Source organism: Protopterus annectens, chromosome 4.part0 (assembly GCF_019279795.1).
Source record: "Protopterus annectens isolate FY-2018-M chromosome 4.part0, PAN1.0, whole genome shotgun sequence".
Classification (NCBI taxonomy): Eukaryota; Metazoa; Chordata; order Ceratodontiformes; family Protopteridae; genus Protopterus; species Protopterus annectens.
In genome coordinates, this window is record NC_056733.1 from 1,491,252,876 (window position 1) to 1,491,274,885 (window position 22,010).

The 22,010-nt window shown below is 41.5% G+C and overlaps 1 protein-coding gene across 1 annotated transcript in view; it reads left to right on the top strand.

The window, feature by feature from the left end:
- The window catches only part of ADAM19 (ADAM metallopeptidase domain 19), a 1,509,956-nt gene that overhangs the window by 583,939 nt on the left and 904,007 nt on the right, over nt 1–22,010 (top strand). The window contains exon 4 of the mRNA XM_044069332.1: nt 12,810–12,888. Coding sequence (XP_043925267.1) covers nt 12,810–12,888 — 79 coding nt within the window. The remainder of the gene's footprint in view (nt 1–12,809; nt 12,889–22,010) is intronic.

The window sequence follows — 22,010 nt, forward strand, 5'->3', positions numbered from 1 at the left end:
CCCAGCTTGGACCTTACCTCAAATACCTCATCTACTGTCCCAGCAAAACAATCAGATCCTGCACAGCCAACTCAGTACTTTAAACCTGACAGCATGGCGGATAATGTAGTCATACAAACCACTCCTCTCAGTAAAGCTGTGATGGATGTCATTTTGGAAGCCAGAAGGCCTAGTACTAGAAAATCTTATGCTGGAAAATGGAAGAGACTCTGTGCTTGAAACCAGGCAGAAGGAACTGATACAGCTGTACCAAATATTCCTCAGATTTTGCAATACTTAACTGAGATGCTGGACAAAGGCCTATCTTTTTCATCAATTAAAATTCATGCTTCTGCCATTTTGGCTGATTACAATACAGAGCCACCAATTTTTTCTCATCCTTTGTTAAGGCAGTACCTCAGAGGAGCCAAAAATTTAAGGCCTCCAAGGAGATCACCAATACCTGCATGGGACCTCAACTATGCCTTGGAAAAACTCACCCTGCCTCCCTTTGAGCCAGCTGCTACTGCTGATATAAAGTTTTTATCTTGGAAAACAGCTCTGCTCCTAGCAATAACTTCTGCAAGATGAGTTTCAGAGCTGCAGGCACTCATGGCGGTGGAACCGTTTATCACTTTTTATCCTGACAGAGTTTCTCTGAGGACAAACCCAACATTTATGCCTAAGGTGGTGTCCAGTGAGGCTCTTAACCAAACTATTCATCTGCCAACTTTTTATCCAAATCCACAGAACAATGTGGAGAGAATTCTGCATTCTTTAGACATACACAGACAGCTTAGATTCTACTTGGACAGAACCAAAATTTTCAGGAAGACAGAGCAATTACCAGGGGCATATGCTGCAGGATCACAAGGAAAGGCCATCTCTAAGCAGACCATTTCAAAGTGGATAGGCCACTGCATTCATGTCTGCTATTCACAGCATGGCAAGCCAGTGCCTAAGGCATTAGGCCACATTCAACCAAAGCTGCAGCCACTTCAGCAGCCTTCCTCAGGGGAGTACCTACCAAAGACATTTTAGAGGCTGCTACTTGGAGGTCAGTGTGCACCTTTACAAAGCACTATCATCTGCCACTCTACTCTAAATCCAGGGCAGGCTTTGCCACTGCAGTTCTGCAGGGCCTCATAGCCGCTCCTAATGCTGTTTAGCTCCAGCCTCCCAACCATAGCTTTGGGACTCTACCCAAATGTAATGACTGCAACAGTGAAACACGAAGAACATAGTACAGTTGTGTACACTTACCATAAATGTAGATGTTCGAGTGTATTCACTGTTGCAGTCCAGGTTACCCACCCGCCATCCCCCTTTTTTCTGCTGGGACTTATCTTTCCTTCTCTGATTTATACGACCTATTTGCTTATTTGATGAAGATGAATTTGTATTTGATTATTATTATTTTGATGTATTAGATGTATTTGCTTGTAGATGAAGATAAAGTTTATATTGGTGCATGTATTTTTATATATATTTATAAATTCTGCCTACCCTTTTAGGGGGCACCTGACATCTGGGGCAAGAAAAACTGAAGAAAATGGCGTCGGCTGCTTATTTTATACCCCTGATGACCTGACATCAGGGAAGGTGCAACAGCAGCCAACGCAGGACCCAAGACTTTGGAATTCAGGCTGACTGCGGGCAACTGACCAGCAGGATTACCCAAATGTAATGACTGCAACAGTGAATACACTCGAACATCTATATTTATGGTAAGTGTACACAACTGTACTTTCCTTTGCATATATGAAAGTCTGTAATGGTGTCCTGCAGAGTTCAGTTTTGGCTCCTCTCCTTTTTACCACCAACTTTCCCAGTATCCAACCCAGCTGCTAAATTTGCAGACAGTTGCAAACTGTCAGCTCCCCTAGGACACTCAGATGCTCCAACAGTGGCTTAACTGTGGCACTTCTATTGTACTGACCACAGTCTTAAGCTATATGCAAAGAAATGCAGTGTGGCTCTATTAGGGAAACAGAAATTCCTCAACTTGTACTACATCCTTGACACCCTTCTCCAAACCAAAACAGTTATCAGATAGCATAAAAGCATACAAAATACAAGGTAACTGCGCCCACTGGCCATTTACAACTTGCTTGTAACTCCCTTAGACCTTACCTCCTTTTTTAAGGAGCAACAGGCCAGTCATACCAGGGGTGAATTTATGTTTGTGAGAGTGTTTAATTTTTGGAGATGTAAGAGATATTGGACTATTGGATCCCTAATGGCCAGAAAGGCAAGACACAGACTTCTCCTAAGTTGTCTATAGGATACTGAATACAGAGACATGGCTTCTCCTAGTAGCTTAGGACTTATAAGCATGTGATCTTTTTCATTAGGAACTTCTGGGGTCTTTCCATTTGTTTGATATGTCTTGCAGAATACATCCCAAAGGCGGCATTGTATACAATGACAAGGTCTAATCAGTGCAGAATACAGAAGGTTAGGGACTGTTTCAAATCTAGGTGAAGTACCTTTTACAGTCAGCTGTGCCAAGTAGAATGTTTTCCTAACCACTGCTACAAAATGATGGTCAAAGGAGAGGCAATTATCTAACCATGTTCAAAGGTCTGTCACAACACTTTGATTTTGAAGTGGGGTGTTCTCTATAATATAAGATGGATTGATTGATTGCTTACTGAATGCAACAATAAGGCACAAGGCACTTTTTAACATTTTTTTTCTGCATCATTTATTGACATGCATATTTATTATTTTATTTATTTATTTCAGTTTAATGACCAGGGTAGTCCACTGGGCCTGAAAGAGCCCGTTTTAAGTGGAGGCCCGGGAAGAAAATCTCCACAGATATTGAACAATTATGCAATAGTTGTAAATACGGACATGGATGAATATACAAAGTTCCAAAGTTTAGATGATGAACAGCATAGTTCAAAAGAAAAGGCAAATGATACGTATGGTCTAAGTAATACCTGCAAAGTATATATGTGATTACATAGAGTGAGTAATACTTACAAAGTATGATTTCAGTATAAAACTTTATAATTTGTTTTTTTTTTGGAATCCAGGGGGAATCTAATAGAGGGAGAAGGGTGATGAAGATGGATAGTTTTGGTGGACTGGGAGTGAGTTCGAGGGGGAGTTAACAAGTGTTAGTCAGAGGAAATAGATTTAGATGAGCACTGACTAAGCAAATATAGCTGTAGTGATAGGGAGATGGTATAAGGAGTTAGGTAGTAGGGGAACAGGAGCATTCCCACTTTGAGAGTAGGTGAGACTGGAGTTGAGATTTGAAGTTAGAATGGCTTTGGATATTTCGGATGGAGGCAGGAGTAGAGTTCCAGAGTTTAGCTAGGGAGAAAGACAATAGTAGGTGTCCTGGGGGTAGAAGATGTTTATATACTTTTAGAAGATTGTTGTTTTCAGATCTAAGTGGACAGTTGGGAATGTATGGGGTTAAGGAGGTGGATAGAGAGGGATAGCTAGAAGGTTGGAATATAAGCTTGTGAGCACTAGTAAGTTTGAGCAGTTTGATAAATTCAAGATGGAGCATATCAAAGGGGTTCTTGAGGATGACACTCAGTTTATAATCATCTGCAGACATTGTAGATTGTAGATCTCCATTTGTAATTTGTAAATCTGTGAAGCAGGTGCAAAACAGCACAGGTCCCAGGACAGACTACTAAGGAACACCACTAGTCACCCTCATGCTTTCTGACAATGCACTTGACACTTGCACTATGTGAGTTCTGTCACTCAGCCAATTTGCTATCCAGCTAACTACACAGAGATCAGCTTGGAGCACATTATTAGCTTTTCGTAAGACACCAATTGCTTTAGTGAGGTTGAAGTATGATGTATGGGCATCGTAACCACTGTCCATGGCTTGTGTTACCCTCCTAAGGAAGTTTAGCAAATTAATTTGCTAGAATTTATCCCTAACAAAGCCAAACTGCAAGTCATATAAGATTTTTGATATCATAGTAAATTATATGAGTTATGGTTTAATATATTCCATGGCTTTGCAGATGAGACTTTTCAGGCTAATGGGTCTGCAATTTCTGAAGTCTATGATGGAACTACCCTTGTGAAGTGGTATTCCAACAGCTGTATGCAATACCTCAGGAAGAAAATCAGTAGCTAAGCTTAAGTTTGATAGCTGTAAGAGCAGTTCGACTTGCACATGTTTTGTACTGTTCAACAGGCAGCCTGATATACTTTAGGTCTCATGGAGGATATATTCTGTTGTTTTGCAAAGTACTTTAGCAAGAGTTCTTTGGTAATGAGTGGGAGTCTAAGCTTCTCTGGGGTGTGTGGTCTTTATAGAGTTGTCTCAGGTGTGAAATTTGCACTGAATTTGTTTGCTGATATGTTAGTGATATCCAAAGGATCTGAGTAGGTAAAGTATTTTTTTTTATAAGTTATTAGCAACACTGGGTGTTATTTGTTAGTTTCCTGATGTAACTAAAAACACTTTGTAGTTGTTTTTAGCTTCCAGTACTAATCTAAGTTCATGAGATGTCTTTGTTTTCCTGATTGTGTTTTTCGGTTGCTTCAATAACTTTTTAATGTTAAGCTTGATTTGGAGGGTCTTTTGTCTTGCTATATATTTTAAGAAACATTTTTCTTTTATTGTATTTTATTATTTATGCATATGGACCACCAGAATGGTTTAATCTTGAACTTCATATTTTTTTGGATCTGGTAGACCTTGTACAGTTAATCCATTTATCCAGGTCAGCACCTATAAAGTACAGTTGTGTACTCTTACCATAAATGTAGATGTTTGAGTGTGTTCACTGTTGCAGTCATGACTGTAGGGTTCTTCCTGCCAGCAGCAGCCCTCCATCGGCCAGAATACCAAAGTCTGGATTGGGCGTCAGCTGAGGTCGCTTTTATCCTGACGTCAATGCGCCAGAAGTATAAAGACCTCAGCCAATGCCATTACCCCAGTTTTACTTGCCCCAGATGTCAGGTGCCCAAAACCTCAGCAGCCAAAATACCTCATAACAGACAATACTCAAAGAAAAAACAAAAGAGTGGGTAGGAGGGAGGGTAACTCAGACTGCAACAGTGAACACACTCGAACATCTACATTTATGGTAAGAGTACACAACTGTACTATGTCCTTCGTGGTTCACTATTGCAGTCATGACTGTAGGGTTGAGTCCCAAAGCTAAGAAAGGGTGGCTGGAGGAGAAACAGAAGGAGTGGCCACAAAACCTTGCAAAACTGCAGAAGCAAAATTGGCCCTAGATTTAGAATAGAGAGGGAGGTTGTAATGCTTAGAAAAAGTATGCACAGAACTCCAAGTAGCAGCCTCTAAAATATCCTTGGTAGGAACCACACAAAGAAAGGCTGCTGAAGTAGCAGTAGCCCGGGTAGAATGAGTCCTAATATTAACAGGAACTGGATTGCCATGAAAAGAGTAACAGAACTTGATGACGTGGGCAATCCACTTAGAAATAGTTTGCTTAGTGATTGCTTTCCCTAGAACATTAGGAGCATAAGCGACAAACAATTGGTCAGATTTCCTGAATATCTTGGTCCTGTCCAGGTAAAAACAAGCTGCCTGTGCACGTCCAAAGAGTGCAAAAGACTTTCTTCCTCACTTTGAGGATTAGGATAAAAAGTAGGCAAATGAATAGTATGATTAAAGGCCACTGCCGAAACCACCTTCGGCATAAAGGTGGGATTAGCCCTTAGGGATACCCTGTCCTGATGAAAAATAATGAAGGGTTCCACAGCTATGAGGGCTTGCAATTCCAAAATTCTTCTAGCAGAGGATATAGCTAAAAGAAAAGCAGTTTTCCAAGACAAAAAATTTAAATCCGTGGAAGCTGCAGGTTCAAAAGGAGACAAGATTAATTTTTCTAAAACATAGTTAAGATCCCAAGTGGGAACAGGTGCTCTTATAGGGGGCCGAACATTCTTAGCCCCTCTAAGAAATTGTTTAAGTAATGGATGAGAAAAAATTGGAGGATCCATATTGTAATGTGCAGAAATAGCAGAAGCATGAAGCTTAATAGATGAAAAAGATAGGCCCGTATGTAACAACTGTCAGATACTGTAAAATCAGAGTAATGTTCAGAACAGCAGAATCACCACCCTGGACTTGATTCCAGGAGCAAAATCTTTTCCATTTACCTGCATAAGATTTCCTAGTGCTGGGCTGTCTAGCTTCAAGGATTACATCCATTACCTGTTTGGAAAGAGTAGAGGTGTTTACAGACCCTGGATCCGCCAGGCAGCTAGATTCAGAGTTTTGACATGACTGTGCAGGATCCGGCCGTCCTGTTGAGACAGTAGATGAGGGATTTAAGGCAGATTCCAGGGAGGCTCCTGAACTAGGTTCATCAGAGTGGAATACCAGAATTGTCGAGGCCAATTGGGAGCCAGTAAAATCATTTGCGGTCTGTCCTGTTTTATCTTCAGAAGTACTCGAGGTAGAAGAGGAAAAGGAGGAAAAGCATATACTGAGAGGTGTTTCCAACTGAACGAGAGGGCATCCACTTGCCATGCTAGTTTGTGGTAGGTCCTGGTGCAGAATGTTGGAAGTTGATGATTCTGAGGGGATGCAAAAAGATCTATGTCCGAACATCCCCATGCCTGTACTATCATCCTGAATATCCGAACATCCAACATCCATTCGTGTGGATCCGAATGTGTCCTGCTCAATGTGTCTGCCAGAGTGTTGTCTTTTCCTGGCAGGAATTGTGCCTGTAAGTGGACTCTGCAGGTCAGCGCAGTGTACCACAGAGCCATGGCTAACCTGCACAGGGGGTAAGAGTGAGAGCCCTCCTGCTTATGTACCACATCACTGTAGTGTTGTCTGTCTTTATCAACAATTGCCCTGGTAAAAGAAAGTCTCTGAAGGCTATCAGAGCATTCTGAACGGCGAGCATCTCCTTCAAATTTATGTGCAGGTGAATTTGCTCCTTTGTCCAAACACCCTGAAGACATCTCCCGTGCATGTGGGCTCCCCAGGCATAATCTGAAGCATCCGTTGTCAGAACCTGGTTGGTTGGTGGAGGACAAAAAGGCCTCCCCTTGTTCTGGAGACAGGCTTCAGCCCACCAAAGAAACTCTTGCTGTAGACAAGGCAAAATCATGATCACTGTTTCCAAACTGTGGTAATGCTGAGACCACACACTCTTGAGGTACTACTGTAGTTTCCTCATATGCAGTCTTGCATATGGTATTAGAAGAATGCAGGAAGCCATGTAACCTAAATCCTGCAGAACCTTTTTTGCAGTCAGCTGTTTCATTGAAGCCAGGTGTTGGAAAGAAGAAGCTAGTTGCACTTTTCTGTCTGGTGTCAAGGAAGCCATCTGGGTTGTAGTACTCAGAAGAGCACCCAGGAAAGTAATTTGTTATGTGGGCACCAGATTTGACTTCTTTAGATTCACTGTGAATCCAAGGTACTGTAGAAGATGCTGCACAAAAGCTAGATGCTGAAGTAGACTGTCTTTGTCGTCCGCTTGAATAAGACAGTCATCCAGATAAGGGTATATTTGAATCCCCTTCTGTCTGCAAAACGCCATCACTAGTGCCAGGCACTTTGTAAAGACCCTGGGCACAGTAGATAAGCCAAAGGGCAGCACAGAGAACTGGTAATGCTTTGAGCCCGCTTTGAATCTCAGATACCTTCTGCACTCTTGCCTTATAGGAATATGCAGGTAAGCTTCCTTTAAGTCCAGAGTCACCATCCAAGCATTCTTGCCCAACATAGGCAGCAGCTGCTGCAGAGTGAACATCTTGAATATTGGTACATCTAGGAAGGTGTTTAGTACAGAAAGGTCCAGAATTGGTCTCCACGAATTTTCCTTCCAGGGAACCAGGAAAAGTCTTGAATAAAAACATTGCCCATTTCTAAATTTGGTACCAATTCTATGGCCCTCATGACTAAGAGGGACTGAACCTGCAGTTGTGCCTCTGCCCATTGATGATTTGGCAGATCTGGCCAACCGTTCGGTTTTGGCAAGGTGTGGAAATGAAATCTGTAACCTCATGAGATTATGTCACCAGAACCCATTTGTCCCAGGTTATGCGGCCCCAATTTTGATAAAAAAGAGAAATCTTTCCTCCTAAAGGTGCTTCCAGGAGAGGAGCCCCTGGAACCAGAAAGGGAGAGTCATAAAGACTGTTTCCAGTAGGGTTGAGACTTATCTTCACCTCCTTTTGGAGAGGGGGCAGTCCACTGCCTATTCCTAAAAAGAGTTTGTGCCTGTCCCCTACCTATGGAATGCCTGAATCTGCTTCTCTGAGGCCTGTCTGAGCTCGGAAAGGACCAAGGTTTAGCTGGCCAGTGCCTGCTAAATCTAGGAGGTTGCACCTGTAGAAAATCCTTAACCGTCTGCATAGATTTGGCTTTGTCCTCCATTTTCCTTAATACCTCTTCAGCTTTGGTCCCAAACAAAACATTGTGCTGCAAAGGGGCATCCAAAAGTTTGACTTTAACCTGATCCGGCAAGCTTTGTTTCTTTAACCAAGCATGTCTTCTAATAACTGCGCCAGTTGTTTCAGCCCTACAAGAAGCTTCCAAAGAATCAAAACCACAATGCAGAGTATGTTTACCCACATGTTCAATAGCATGCAATAAATCCTGTAACTCCTTATCATCCGCACCAATAGAAACAGCTGACATCTTTTGTTTAAATACAGACAAAAGGTATTGCTGGTACTTTAGCATATGAAATTGACAGTTCAAAACTCTAATAGACAATGTAGCAGAAGTATAAACTTTTTTACCCCATCTCTCCAAAGCCCTGGACTCTCGGTCAGAGGGAATAGGATGTTTAGCAGAGGCCGCTTTAACACCCTTAGGGCCCTGAGAAATTGTTTCCGGATCAGGTGAAAGATTCTTAAAAAGAAACTTGTGAGAATCTGGAACCCTATAATACCTATCATGTTTGACCGGAGCAGGGGGAAAAGAATCAGGAGAGAGGGAAGCATCTGAAAAAAACATCATCTACAATGTCCAATACAGGGGGAATAGCAAGAGGCTTTTGTTGAGGGAGAAGAAGAAAATCCCTAAGCCTTTTCTTGGTTTCAGAGAATTCCTGCCCTTCCCAGTGAAAATGCTCCCTCATATCATGCAAAGTTTCACCAAAAGAATAATCCTCAGGAGGAGAGGCTGAAGGAAAGGAATCTTCAGCATCAGAATCCTCATAAGGAGGAAAGGAACAATCCTGCTCAAGGGAAGAAACAGAAGAAACAGAAATTTGGCCTGAAGAATCATAAGCGGACTGTAATCTAGGCTTTTTGTCAGGAGGGGGATGAGAACCCCTGATCATAGATAACAAATCTTCAGCCATCCTAAGCATCCACCTTTGAGGCCTAGGATCCTGATCAAAAGGTGTCTGTGCTTGCCATTTCTTTTTAGCTGGAGCCTTAGTCATTGTCTTAGAATGCAAAACTGAATCCATATTTACATGAAGCTGTGAAGGCCTGAAAACTCCCTCAGAAGCCGGTACCTGCTTACCGGCTCCGGACCCAACTGAGGGAGTAGTATCCGAAGGTCCATTCCCTGGCAATTCTGAAGGCCCCATCAGCTCCACACCGGAGTTGGTACAGGCAATTGATTCAAAAGAGGCGGACGACAGGGGCTGCAAAGGCTCCTCACTGACGACTGACGAACCAGCAACTGGCAATAACTGAGTAATATCCTCTGCTTTGGACCTCAGAGGCCTGTCTTTATCTTTGCGCCTCTTACACACACCAGAAGCCGGAAAAGAATCCGAAGACATATTATAATTAAACCTTTTACCAAAATAGTAGAAGGCAAAGTTGTACCTATGCCTAATAGTACGCTGATTAAATCTAGCACAAAACCTACAGTTAGCAACATCGTGGCCAGGCCCCAGGCAGGGAATATAATAAGAGTGAAAATCCCTATGAGGTATTTGTTTCCCACAAGAAATACAATTATTAACTTTTTCTGACATCTGACTGGAGCAAGAAAAAGACCTCCCCAACTGGGTACTTACCTTATAAAATGAAAAATCCTGGAGGTAAATCCAAAAACAGACAGGAGTAGGCTGACCGGCATCAGCGAACTGCTCAGGGCACCATGTGGCAAGAAAGACTGGGGTAATGGCATCGGCTGAGGTCTTTATACTTCCGGCGCATTGACGTCAGGATAAAAGCGACCTCAGCTGACGCCCAATCCAGGCTTTGGGATTCTGGCCGATCAAGGGCTGCTGCTGGCAGGAAGAACCTTACAGTCATGACTGCAACAGTGAACCACGAAGGACATCACCACACTATCATTTGACCAGCCTCTCTCCAACATAGTTTGTAAATTGTTCTACTTAGCACAGCTAATCTCCAAAGATATTTCTTTTAGATCAGAAAAATTTATAGTCCCCTTTGTTCACCTCTTATCAAGCCCATCCTTGAGTATAATGCCCCCTTTGACAGGTACATTTTTAGACATCATGCCTAACTCAAGACCAAGAATGTCCCAGGACATAAGTCTCTCAGGGACCCAGACAGAATTTCTGCCCTCTCCCTCTACTCAGTCTCCTGGACACCTTCATGGTGACCCGTTCTTAGACTTTCATGCCATGAAAGACCCTGTTGTTTTTGACCTTCTTCACTTTACAAAACCAATGGAATCTAAAACTCGTACACAAAGGACCTCAATTTCTATCAGAAAATAACAAGAAATCAATGGTTGGGCAGGCTATTAACACAATGCATTTCCCACATTTAGTCTAAGTTTCTCCTGCACATCAAAGTAGTATCCTAGCAACTTTCAACATAAATCTCAATGATTGGATGGATTTTCATAGATTCACCTGTGAGTAGCCAGAGCAGTCATCAATGAAAAGGTGGTAAGCAGAACTGAAGCATAGTAATTCCTGTGGTGGGGTGCATTGGCATATCTGGCTAGGCTTGTATATGGTTTTCTGGCTACTTTATTTATTTTTATTTATTGAATTTGTTAACCAGGATAGAGCACCGAGTAATTTCAGTCTCATCCCAGAGTCAGTAATACGACCACTCATATGGAGACTGGAGTATATAAGATAACAAATATCTAAAGTGAATGAAATACAAAGAATGTGCAGCACTATGAAATGAGGTGTCACTGGCATAACAGGTAGCACACTTACCTTTGGTGCAGAAGGCTGTGGGTTCTGTTCCCACCCAGGTAGATGGATTGCTATCACTGCAGTGCAGCATAAGGATGCACTCCAGAGTATGTCATCTTTCAGATGAGATGTTAAACTGTGGCCCCATCTGCTTTAATTTGTGGTAGCTTAAGTGGATGTAAAAGATCCCACAGCAGCTATTGAAAAGAAAATGGAAAGTTCCCAATGCCCTGATCAAATTTCCCCTTGTAGTATAAATACCACTTCAAGTTTACCCTAAAAAAGCTACTAGCCTAGTAGGACTTAACTGGTAAACAAGGGATAAATAAAATAAATAATGGATGGGATGGGGTATGGCATACTGGCTGAGGTGACAAGAGGTACAGGGTTTTATTCTCACCAGTGGAAATTGGCTAGGCTTAAAATGGTTCACAAGGACAGCTAGCTTAGTACGTTCCTATCAACCTAAGAACACAAAAGTACATAAATCAATAAAGTGAAAGGTAAAATTAAACTGCTACCAATATACATGTTGCTACAAAGCTTACTTTACATTTATGAAGATAGAGCAATATATGTATAAGCTTTATATGTAGAAATCTTAGGTGGAAGAACTGAAGCAATGGAGACTAATACAGTAGTTAGGGTGAAGAAGAGATATTAGGTGATTTATATTATGTGGCCCTGTTAGGTTGCAGAAACACTTAGCTTGATTAAGTAGATGGGATTTTAGTAGTCCATGGAACTTGGTGTAAGATGAAGTGTCTTTAAGTTTGGGTGGGAAGGACTGCCATAGTTTAGGACTGAGAATTGAGAATGCATGGTCAGAGGTATGACATTTGTAAAGTGAAATTTATGTTAAAGGACCAGAATGATTCAGGTTTCTGAGGTTATATATGGGGGCTTGTCTTATTAGTTTAGAGGTTAAATTAGGGAGATTATGTTAATTTAGAAGCGTAAAGAGATGTCAGTCTGGTAGTGGGTCTGCTTTTGTTTAACTAGCAGTCAGTTTGCTTTTTCTAGAGTTATGCAATGATGTTCTTTTCTTGGGAATAAGTGATACATTTGCAAATTTTGTTTTTTAGATTTGAATGATAGTGGAGTTTTTGCCAGATGCTGCTGAAACAAGAGGGAGGTAGAATTTGAGTTAAGGAAATTTGGATTCCTTTATGTTTTGCAGCTATGGTGTATGGAAATAATAGAAAAGGAAATATTTTTATGCCCAGAATAGAAGGGAGTTCAATTTTTTTATGTGTTTTTTCAACATGAATGATGAAATTAAGTGAGGGGTCTAACCAAAGACCAAGGTACTTGTAGGACACTTGCTCCAAGGGAAAGTTGTTTGTCATCATAGATTACTATAGTATTAGGGAATCTGCTGTGCTTCTTTCCGTCTGAAGAAGTCTTATCTGGACGAAAGTGCTTACTGCTTAATGTTTCTTGGTCATTAAATTCTCTTGTTTTGGTTATTTCCCGGTGTTTTATTTTCATTTTATTTGTTTCTGGTACTAGTTTATTTGAAGTGCTTCTGATAAGTGCCAAATAAAATTGTTTTTGTTTTTGATGCACTAAAAATGAAATTTTTCTTGCTGACCCATTTAGTGAGGCAGAGGAATTCAGATTGTAGTTCATGCTGTAATCGAGCTAATGATACTTGCATGCGGTCTTCCTTTGAACTTAGCCTGACTTAATTTAGTATACCAACAGTAAATTTCTTTATACTTACTGTTTCTGTTTCTTATTTTTTTTTTTCAGGGACCTGTTTGCACCAGGCTATACTGAAACTCATTACAGTAGTACTGGCATTCCAAAAACCACTGCTCCTAATTATCTTGTAAGTATACAGGCTAAAAATGCATTTATGTTATACTTTCATTTTGTCTAAGGGCATTTTAGTGAGTTCTGGCAATTTTGTCACTTTACTGTATCATACTGCTCTTGCTGAATGTGCAGTTAAGAAAGCCCAAGCTGAGAAATCCTGCTATATCCAATTTAGTGCTCATCTCTTGAAGCAGCTGATAAGCAACGCCCAACAATGACTTCAGTTTTAGAAAACCACATGTATGTTCATCAAATAACTGTGATTTCAGAACCAGCCATAATCCCCTCATTGCACTGGTGATGTTCACAAGCATTAGAGATACAGGAATGGACAATGGGAACCTGACTGTGACAAAATTCATGGAACTATAAAATATTTTAATTTCCTTGTCACACAAACTGATTCTATCCAACCATCCCAAATAAGGTGCACATGAACCAGCAATCAGATGGTTTGTAACTTGCATAAAAAACTTTGAGTGTACAGGCCAGTGGTGCATGCCTTCTACAAAATATCAGATAACCTGTCCTAGTACTGGACCTACAGAAACAATATGCCTAAGTATCTTGGTACAAAGCCTGATTCCCTCAGCTGTCATTTGCCTACTGTGTGACCTTGAGCAAGTCACTTAACCAAACATTGCGCCCAGGTCAAACCTGAAAAGGGTGTGTATGTCCCGTGGGCATGCCTGGTTAACAAATGGGTATTAGTATTGTTATTGTTACTAGACACCATCTTCTATTATTGCGGGTGCTAAGAATGTTATGTCTGGGTTGCTCAGGCTTAGCTGGGAGGTGGATAATGTTTTCTTTGTTTTGGTCTTGAAGTGAAAAGGCATACTGGTTACTAGAAAGAGTCACTAGCCCACTCTTATGAACTTAATGTACTAGTGCTAAAATGGTGACTGCACATAATGGTAAGTGTTAACTTGACTAAATATTATCCACAATCCTTATGTTACACCATTCAAGCCCAGGCAGATGTGTTGCTTTAGGCTAGATGTAAATGCTGTGATCAATTACACAGGCAAATGAGAAGTGAGGGGATCAACCTGTGTACTACAGGAACTGTAGCTCACAGGCTTAATCCTCTGCACCAGCTGCCTATCTCCACTTCATAATTATTTCACAGATATCTCATTTTGGCAGGTAAAATGTTGCTTTCCATGTTTTTTGTCACATTCTTTGTTACCATATATTACATTTTTCTATTTATGTTTATTCACTTGAATGATTGCTGATAAAAGTAATTGGGCCAACAGATATAAAGGGGTAGCAAAGTAAAATAACTAAAGGAACTAAAGGCTACTTGGTAGATATGAATAACAGTAATTTTCTTCAACTTTAAACATACTGTTTAATGTGCAGAATACACACACACACACAAAATCACACAGAACTGTAGAAACATGTATAGCTGTATGTGTACGGTGTGCAAAACTGTACTAAGGCACTACAGAGGCTTTTATTTTGAAAAAAAAAACTGACTCAATCCTTATAGGTAGTATTTTGGGGTGTTTACATTTGCTTAAGTTTTATTAAAAGTGTTGAACATATAACTTTTAGTTCAGTTATTTGAATATCTACTGTAAGAAGACTATTAAATTCACAAATTTTCTACCCACTGATCCTGCAAACCCACATGTAGTTTTATTTATTTATTTATTAGACATTTGCTGACCGGGATAGTCTGACTGAGCTTGCACCCTTTTTCAGCAGAGGTGCTGGGAGAAAAGCTCTGCAGTGCAAATTATACAAGTACAATAAATTCACAGTAAAAATTTAGATAAGTACAGAATTCAGAGGACAAAATATACATGTAAATAAATTCTGAGTACCAATTGTCCAAATATTAAGGAATTAACAGGAATAAAGTAAATAAGAAAAAGAGAATAAAAGTTAAATACAAAAAGATCAGGAAAGATGTCAGGATGCAGAACGTGTGAAGAGAGCTTGGAAAATTATGTAATTCAGATAAGTAGTAAGTATTGAGCAGGTGTGAAGGAGCAAGCTGTCAAAGAAGTCCAGTATTATAGCTTATAATAGAAATATACGGGATGAGAGAAGAGATAGTGGGATTGTGGGAACAGGAGGAAGAAGGAAAGAAGGTTAGGTAGGGGGACAAAAGAGATGATAAGAGAAGGAATGGAAGATTTCAGGTGGGATGGTTGCAGGGACATCTCCAGGTACTTAGAAGGTAATTTCTGAGAGATGTCCTGAATTCATGAGCATGGGTGACTCTTCTGAGGGCCATGGGAAGCTTATTCCAAGATAGAGATGGAAGGTATCTGTATAGGTTTTGTCCAAATGATTTTTCTGGTTTGTGAATTTGTAAGATATATTGGTCAGAGCTTCTAAGGGTGCATGTTGTGTTATAGATGGAGGCAAGAGAGACTATGCTAGGACAGGAGGAGGGATTGTTTAGGATAGTGTGGATGAGGACGAGATGAGTAAATAAGAGTTGGTTGTGAAACTCTAACCAGCTAAGTGATTGAAGAACAAGACAGTGGTGTGATTTTGGAGGGAGGTTGGCTACTTTGTTATATGTGCTTTTGAGTTTGAATAGTAGGGATGACTGTACGTTAGTAAGGATTTGAGAGCTGTAGAAGAGGTTAGGGAGAAGATAAGCCTGAGCAAGTGAAATTCTGGAGCTTGGGGTAAGAAACCTTTTTTTCCTGTAAAGTAGGCCGAGCTTTTAGTGGGTTATCTTAATAAAGTGGTGTACATGGAGGATGAGTTTCAGCTGGTCGTCGATGATCACTCCAAGATTTTTTGTGTAGGATTCAGGTGTGATAATAGTGTTGTTTAGAGAAGAAATGGTAAATGAGGATGTGAGGTGGTAGAGAGATTTGGGTAGGAATAGGAGGAGTTTTGTCTTTTTAGGGTTTAGTATAAGTTGTTTGTTAGTAAGCCAAGTTTCAGTTAGGTTAAAAGAGGTTTGAGTTAGGGTGAGTAATTCAGAGGGGTTGACAGCAATGATGATGATAGTGGAGTCATCTGCGTACTGTATGAGAGATGACTGAGGACAGGATGTGTGGAGATGGTTAGTAAAAATGCTAAAAAGAAGGGGGCCAATGATTGAACCTTGAGGGACACCCACTTTTATGGGGAGAAAGGGGGATAGAGCAGAGAGCCATTTGAAAGATTACTGTCTGTTAGTGGGGTTAGTGAGGTAGCTGGTGAAGCAGGAGATAGCTGCAGGGGAGAGGTTTAGTTGAGAAAGTTTGGAAAGGAGGATGGGTGGGAGACACTGTTAAAGGCTTTGGAGAGGTGTAAAAAGAAGCATGACACCAGTTTATTATTGTCTCTGGCCTGGGAGATGGAGTTAGTAAAGGAAATGAGAGTGGTAGTGGTGCTGTGGTGGGGCCAGAAACCATGCTGGGTAGGGGTGATGAGGTTTTCTTGAGTGAGATTGGACAGGATTTGTTTATGCATGCAATGTTAAAAAATTTTGGAGAGGGGAGAGAGTATGATAATTGGGCAATAATTAGAAAACTCTACAGAGTTTCCACCTTTGTGGATAGGTATAGTTTGGAGTTTTTTTCCAGAGAGTTGGAATAATGGATTCACAGATAGAGTGGTTTATGAAGATGGAAACTGGGTAAGCTATGGAGTTAGCTGCAGCCTTAAGGGATACATATGGCAATTTTCCAGCTGATGGGGAACATGGTTTAAGTTTGAGAAGAAGCTTTTTGATGTAGTTAGTAGGGATGGGCATTAGTGAGAAAGGGCAGTTTTCTAATGGGGTTTAGTGGGAAGTGAAGGATTGGTTGGGTTGGATGTTGGCATAAGTTTGCTAATAATATCGATAAAGTAAGTATTGAAGATGGAGGCAGTTTCTGGAGGTGAATTATTAGGTCAGGTATTTGGTGTTGAGGGGTTTCTGGGGTGGAGAATTTTGTTGACAGTTTCCAGAATTTTGGGGGGTTGTAAGGTTTATTATTTAGAGGTGTGTGGTACAAATACAAGAGACAATTTAAGTTGTCTTGTTAAATACCACTGTCTTTCTAGTTGCCCGCCTCTTATGTTAATCTGACCATATATCTCATTTCTCTCTACTTTCACTGGCTTATGTGAGTAATCACAAAATCATCATTTTTGAAATCCCACCCCTTCAATTATTTAAATTTATTGGCCATCCTACAGTATTTCATAGTACCAAAATACAAAAGTGACCACCCCTTTCAATCCATCTTGCTGTTTTAAAAATAGTAACTCTCCACTAAACCTTATCTTTTTAAACAGGTAAAACTCAAGTTACCTACTTTCACATCTAACTTCTCTAGTGCACACTGCAGAGTGCATTCTTTTCAATCTTACCTTTAAGCATCCCTGTGACTAGCACTTTCTCTAATACCTGCTGGAAAGCACTAGGAAGCCTTAAACTCATACAAACACTGAACTCTCCTTGTTAACAAGGAGAAATTAATAGTAGGCACTAAACAGCCTATAATTGCAAAGTACCTTGTTAAGGAAACAGCTCCTATAATTTACAAAGAAAAAAAAAAAAAGCCCCAAACCAAGCATGTCCAAGGGTCAGCTTCCGGTGATTTCTCCTATCCACCTGGTGAATCTGGGCATACTGGGGCAATGCAGCAATTGCCTCATGTACACAGACAGCCCTCTCCTCCTACCACCCAACACTACAACCTGTGAGAGATGCACTTACATAGCCAAAATGGAAGCAAAGCTCTCTCCACCCAAGATTGTGCTAAACAGTCAAGAGGAGAAGTTTAACACCCACACTACATCTCAAGCAACACATAGCCCTTCTAAACCCGCACCACCAACACCCACATATAGCAACACTAAATCCACATATGCAGAGGCCCTTAACTGTAACCTGCCCAAGCAACAAAGGCCTCTGAAGCTGAAATGGTAACAAACACCAATCACAACCAATGTGTCACATAGTTCACAACACCAGTGTGCCACCCAGCAACAGCCCCTAAGGCAAGACAATGTACCCAACACTTTAGTCATAGGTGACTCTATAGTCCGGCACACTGATGTCCCTCTCACCAGGTTGAATAAGGAGAAAATTACAGTCAGCTGCCTGTCGGGTGCCAGGATCCACCACATAACGCATGCACTCAAGTCACTCCACAACAAGTACAAATATGACTCTGTCATTGTCCATGTTGGAGTGAATGACTTGAGACGTACCTCCCTGGACTACATGAAAAGAGACATGGAAGAGCTCTCGGATCATGTGGCCCAGGCAGGTATGACCCTAGCCCTGAGTAGCATCCTGCCTTCACCCAGAATGATACCACAATATAAGGATAAAATGATTGACTTCAACAATTGGCTAAGCTTATGGTGTCATTCAAAGGGGATCCAGTATCTGTCTGCCTGGGATGACATGATTGACAGACCACGATGCTTTGCCAGAGATGGTCTGCACCTGTCGCCCTGGGATTCAGGTTACTGGCTAAGGCTCTTGCCACCCCTATAGTGCCTTTTTAGGCAAACTTCAAAGGACAAAACCACCACCGTAACAGGTACAAGCATGCAAAATCTGAAGGTAATGCTACTCAATGCTAGAAGTCTAAACCTCAAAATGCACTCTCTCGAGGCACTCCTAAAATGGAGAACATCGATATCTGTGCAGTAACTGAGACCTGGTTCAAGGCTCCAGAGAGCACCCCTGCAATACCAGGCTACAACTCTTACCACACTTTTCGCCACCAAACCAGGACCGAAACACTAAAGGTGGAGGAGTGTCAATATTCACCAAGGATATTCACACCACCAGGCTAGTTGGCCAACACAATGTGTCTGAAATTCTCCAAATGCAACTAACACTAGGTAAGACTGCAATCCAAATTGTAGCTTGCTACAGATCCCCCACCATACCCCAAGATTCTCACTACACCTTTCTAAACATCCTGGAAAATATTAAGATAGAACCAAACACCCTAATACTGGGTGATTTTAACTACCCTGCCATTAACTGGGAAAACTACTCATGTCCCAACACCTTTGTGCAACGGTTCTTGGAATTCATAAATTCCAATGCCCTGGATCAACTAATCCATAGTCCCACCAGGGGCTCCAATATCCTAGACCTGGTCATTACCAACATGGGAAATCAATGCTCCATACCTATGGTCACCCCTCGTTAGTCAGGTCTGACCATAAGCTAATCACAATTAACATCCACATCCCAAACCCCAGTAAAGAAACCACCATAAAAAACTTCTCCAAAGCCAATTTCATGCTACTCAAGTCAGAAGTGACAAACTTCATAACACCCATGCAGATGGGAACTGAAAGTTCAACTGCTGAATCCTACACTAAGGCACTGTACGAGCACATCCACTCATGCATGAATCGTGCCATCCCAAATAGAACCAAAATGCTCTCATCCAAAAAGGAAGCCAATCTGGTGGTCCCCTGCCATAAACAAACTTTACAACAAAAGGAAGAAACTTTTGCAGAAAAGAGGAAAATCCCAGGATGCAAAACTCCCTTACTAGCCTCAGTAAGAAACTGAGATGCCTCATAAAATCCTCCAAAGCTAGTTACGAAAATAAAATTGCCAAAGATTCCAAAGACAACCACAAAGCATTCTATAACTATGTCAAGAATCTAAATGGCAATGCTCAGATCTGCTCTGAGCTAAAACAGAATGGCATTAAATATACTGATCCAAAGGATATTGCCAATATCCTGGCAGATCGATTCAGTGCCAACTTCACCCCCTCTCACCCCTAAATGGCCCATCTCAATACCGGAAGATTGCCAAATTCCAGTAATCACACAGGTACAAAAGCACTCTCTAAAGCCAAGAATACAGCATCCATGGGACCAGATGACATCCCGGGCTGTGTACTACATGAACTACAATATGAACTGGCACCTCACCTAAGTGTCATGTTTAATCATAGCCTCACTTCAGGTTTCGTGCCCACTGAGTGGCGCAGAGCTACAGTTATCCCAATCCACAAGGGGGGATCCACCTTGGATCCTGGAAACTACCGTCCCATCAGTCTGACAAGCCTTATCTGCAAGGCCATGGAGCGTATTATCATGGAACTTATAAACAAAGACATTGGCAACCTTCAAACACTGGACCCCACCCAGTTTGGGTTTGTGAAGGGCCGATCTTGTCTCCTGAAACTGATTGACTTCTTTGAATCAGTCTCCAGAGCCATGGACAACGGTAAGGTAGTCCACACAGCCTATCTAGACCTTGCCAAGGCCTTTGACACCATCCCCCACTATGGAATCATAGATAAACTTACTAAGTTGGGCATTAATCCCTATGTCACCCAATGGGTTGCTAAATGGCTTACTGATAGAACCCACACTGTAAAAGTAGCCGACTCCAAATCCAGCTCCAGACAAGTGACAAGTGGAGTACCTCAGGGTTCAGTCCTGGGGCCGCTCTTGTTTGGCATCTACTTCTCTGAAGTACAGGTCAACACTAAGGGACTCTGGCTAACAAAGTTTGCAGATGACTGCAAACTGGGAGCCATTATTGAATCCCCAAATGATGTGGATACTCTACAAAAGGGCCTTACAGAAACAGATGCTTGGTGCCCGAGCCATGGGCTCAAGCTCAATGCCAAGAAATGTATTGTTATCCCCTTTGGGAAAAAACATGTATCCATGAATTACCATATAGGTGGCAGTACACTAAACACAGAAAGTGTGATAAGAGACTTAGGGACACAGGTGGACAGTGGTCTCACCTTCGATAACCACATCGCCACAACAGTCAGGAAATCCTTCTATGTGGCACACCTCATCACGAAGGGCTTTTCATCCAGAAGAAAGGAGGTCATTGTCCCACTGTACTCATCCCTCATTAGACCCATTATAGAATACAACGCCCCATTTGGTATGTACCTCTCAAGACATCTGCAACAACTGGAAAGGCCTCAGAAATACCTCACTAAAAGAATCACAGGCCTAAAGCAGATGCCCTACGCTGACCGCCTTAAAAACTCCAGCTATACTCTGTATATCGTCTACTCAGAGGCGATCTCTGCTTAACATACAAGGCCATGTCAAACCCAGAGCTGTTGGACATGCTACACTTAAAGAAATCCCAATCCCTCAGAGCTACACGCTCCAGGGATCTAAACCTTGTCATCACAATAAACAAAACATGCTGGAGGGATAGGTTCCTGACCCAGAGACTCCCCAGACTCTCGAATAGATTGCCCATACATGTCAAGCAGAGTGCCTCTTTGGACCTCTTCAAGAGGAACCTTGACGATTGGATGGGAGAAAGGAAATTCACCCCAGGGATCACGTCAGTCGCCCTGCTAGACAGGGGTCCAGGAAAGTAAATAATGTGGGAAGAAATAGCCAGGGAATTGTTATGGCTATGCTTGTATAGGCCCTAGGGCTGATAGCCTAGTACCAACCTATGAACCTATGAACAAGAATCCAGTCAAGGATCGAACTGGTGTTAGTGGGTTTATGAAGAAAAATGGGATAACAGATAAGTTGAGTGTAGCTATGTAGGTTTATGCATGTAATAGAGGAGTTAGAGGTAAGGGAAAGACAATTGATATTAACATCACCTAGTATGATAGTTTCATTAGGTATTATGTCAGCGATCCAGTAAAGAATCTGTTCTAACAAGGGTTTGTTATCATCAGGGGGGTGTATAGATAGTGGCTATTGTAAGGGTTATTGGTTGTTTAGTTTGCAATTTGCCATGATGAGTTCAGCTGGGTAAAAAGAGGGGGGACAAGGTTAGGATGTCAGAGTACATGATGGCTATGCCTACACCTTTTTATGTGCTCTATCAAGGCATAAAATGTTGTAGCCAGGGGGAAGAAATTCATTGTCTTTGTTATGTGGCTCCAGCATGTTTCAGAGAGAGAAATTATGTTAGCAGACTTACTTGGCTTCCAAGAGTGAAATTATTTTGTCTTTTTAAGTATGCTATTAATGTTGATCGAGTAATTTTGACTTACAGCTGTAAAGTAATGTCATGCTGTGGCAGCAGGAGTGCATTACCCTGGTCTGGAGACCAGCAGATTGCATGCAGAGTGACTGGACAGCATTGACATTTCATCATTACCAGTAAGCTTCCATTAAACATGGCTAAATCTATTGCCTGACTCTCTACATACACCTTGTAGAACTTTTTCTTGGAGCTTAGTTAGTTAC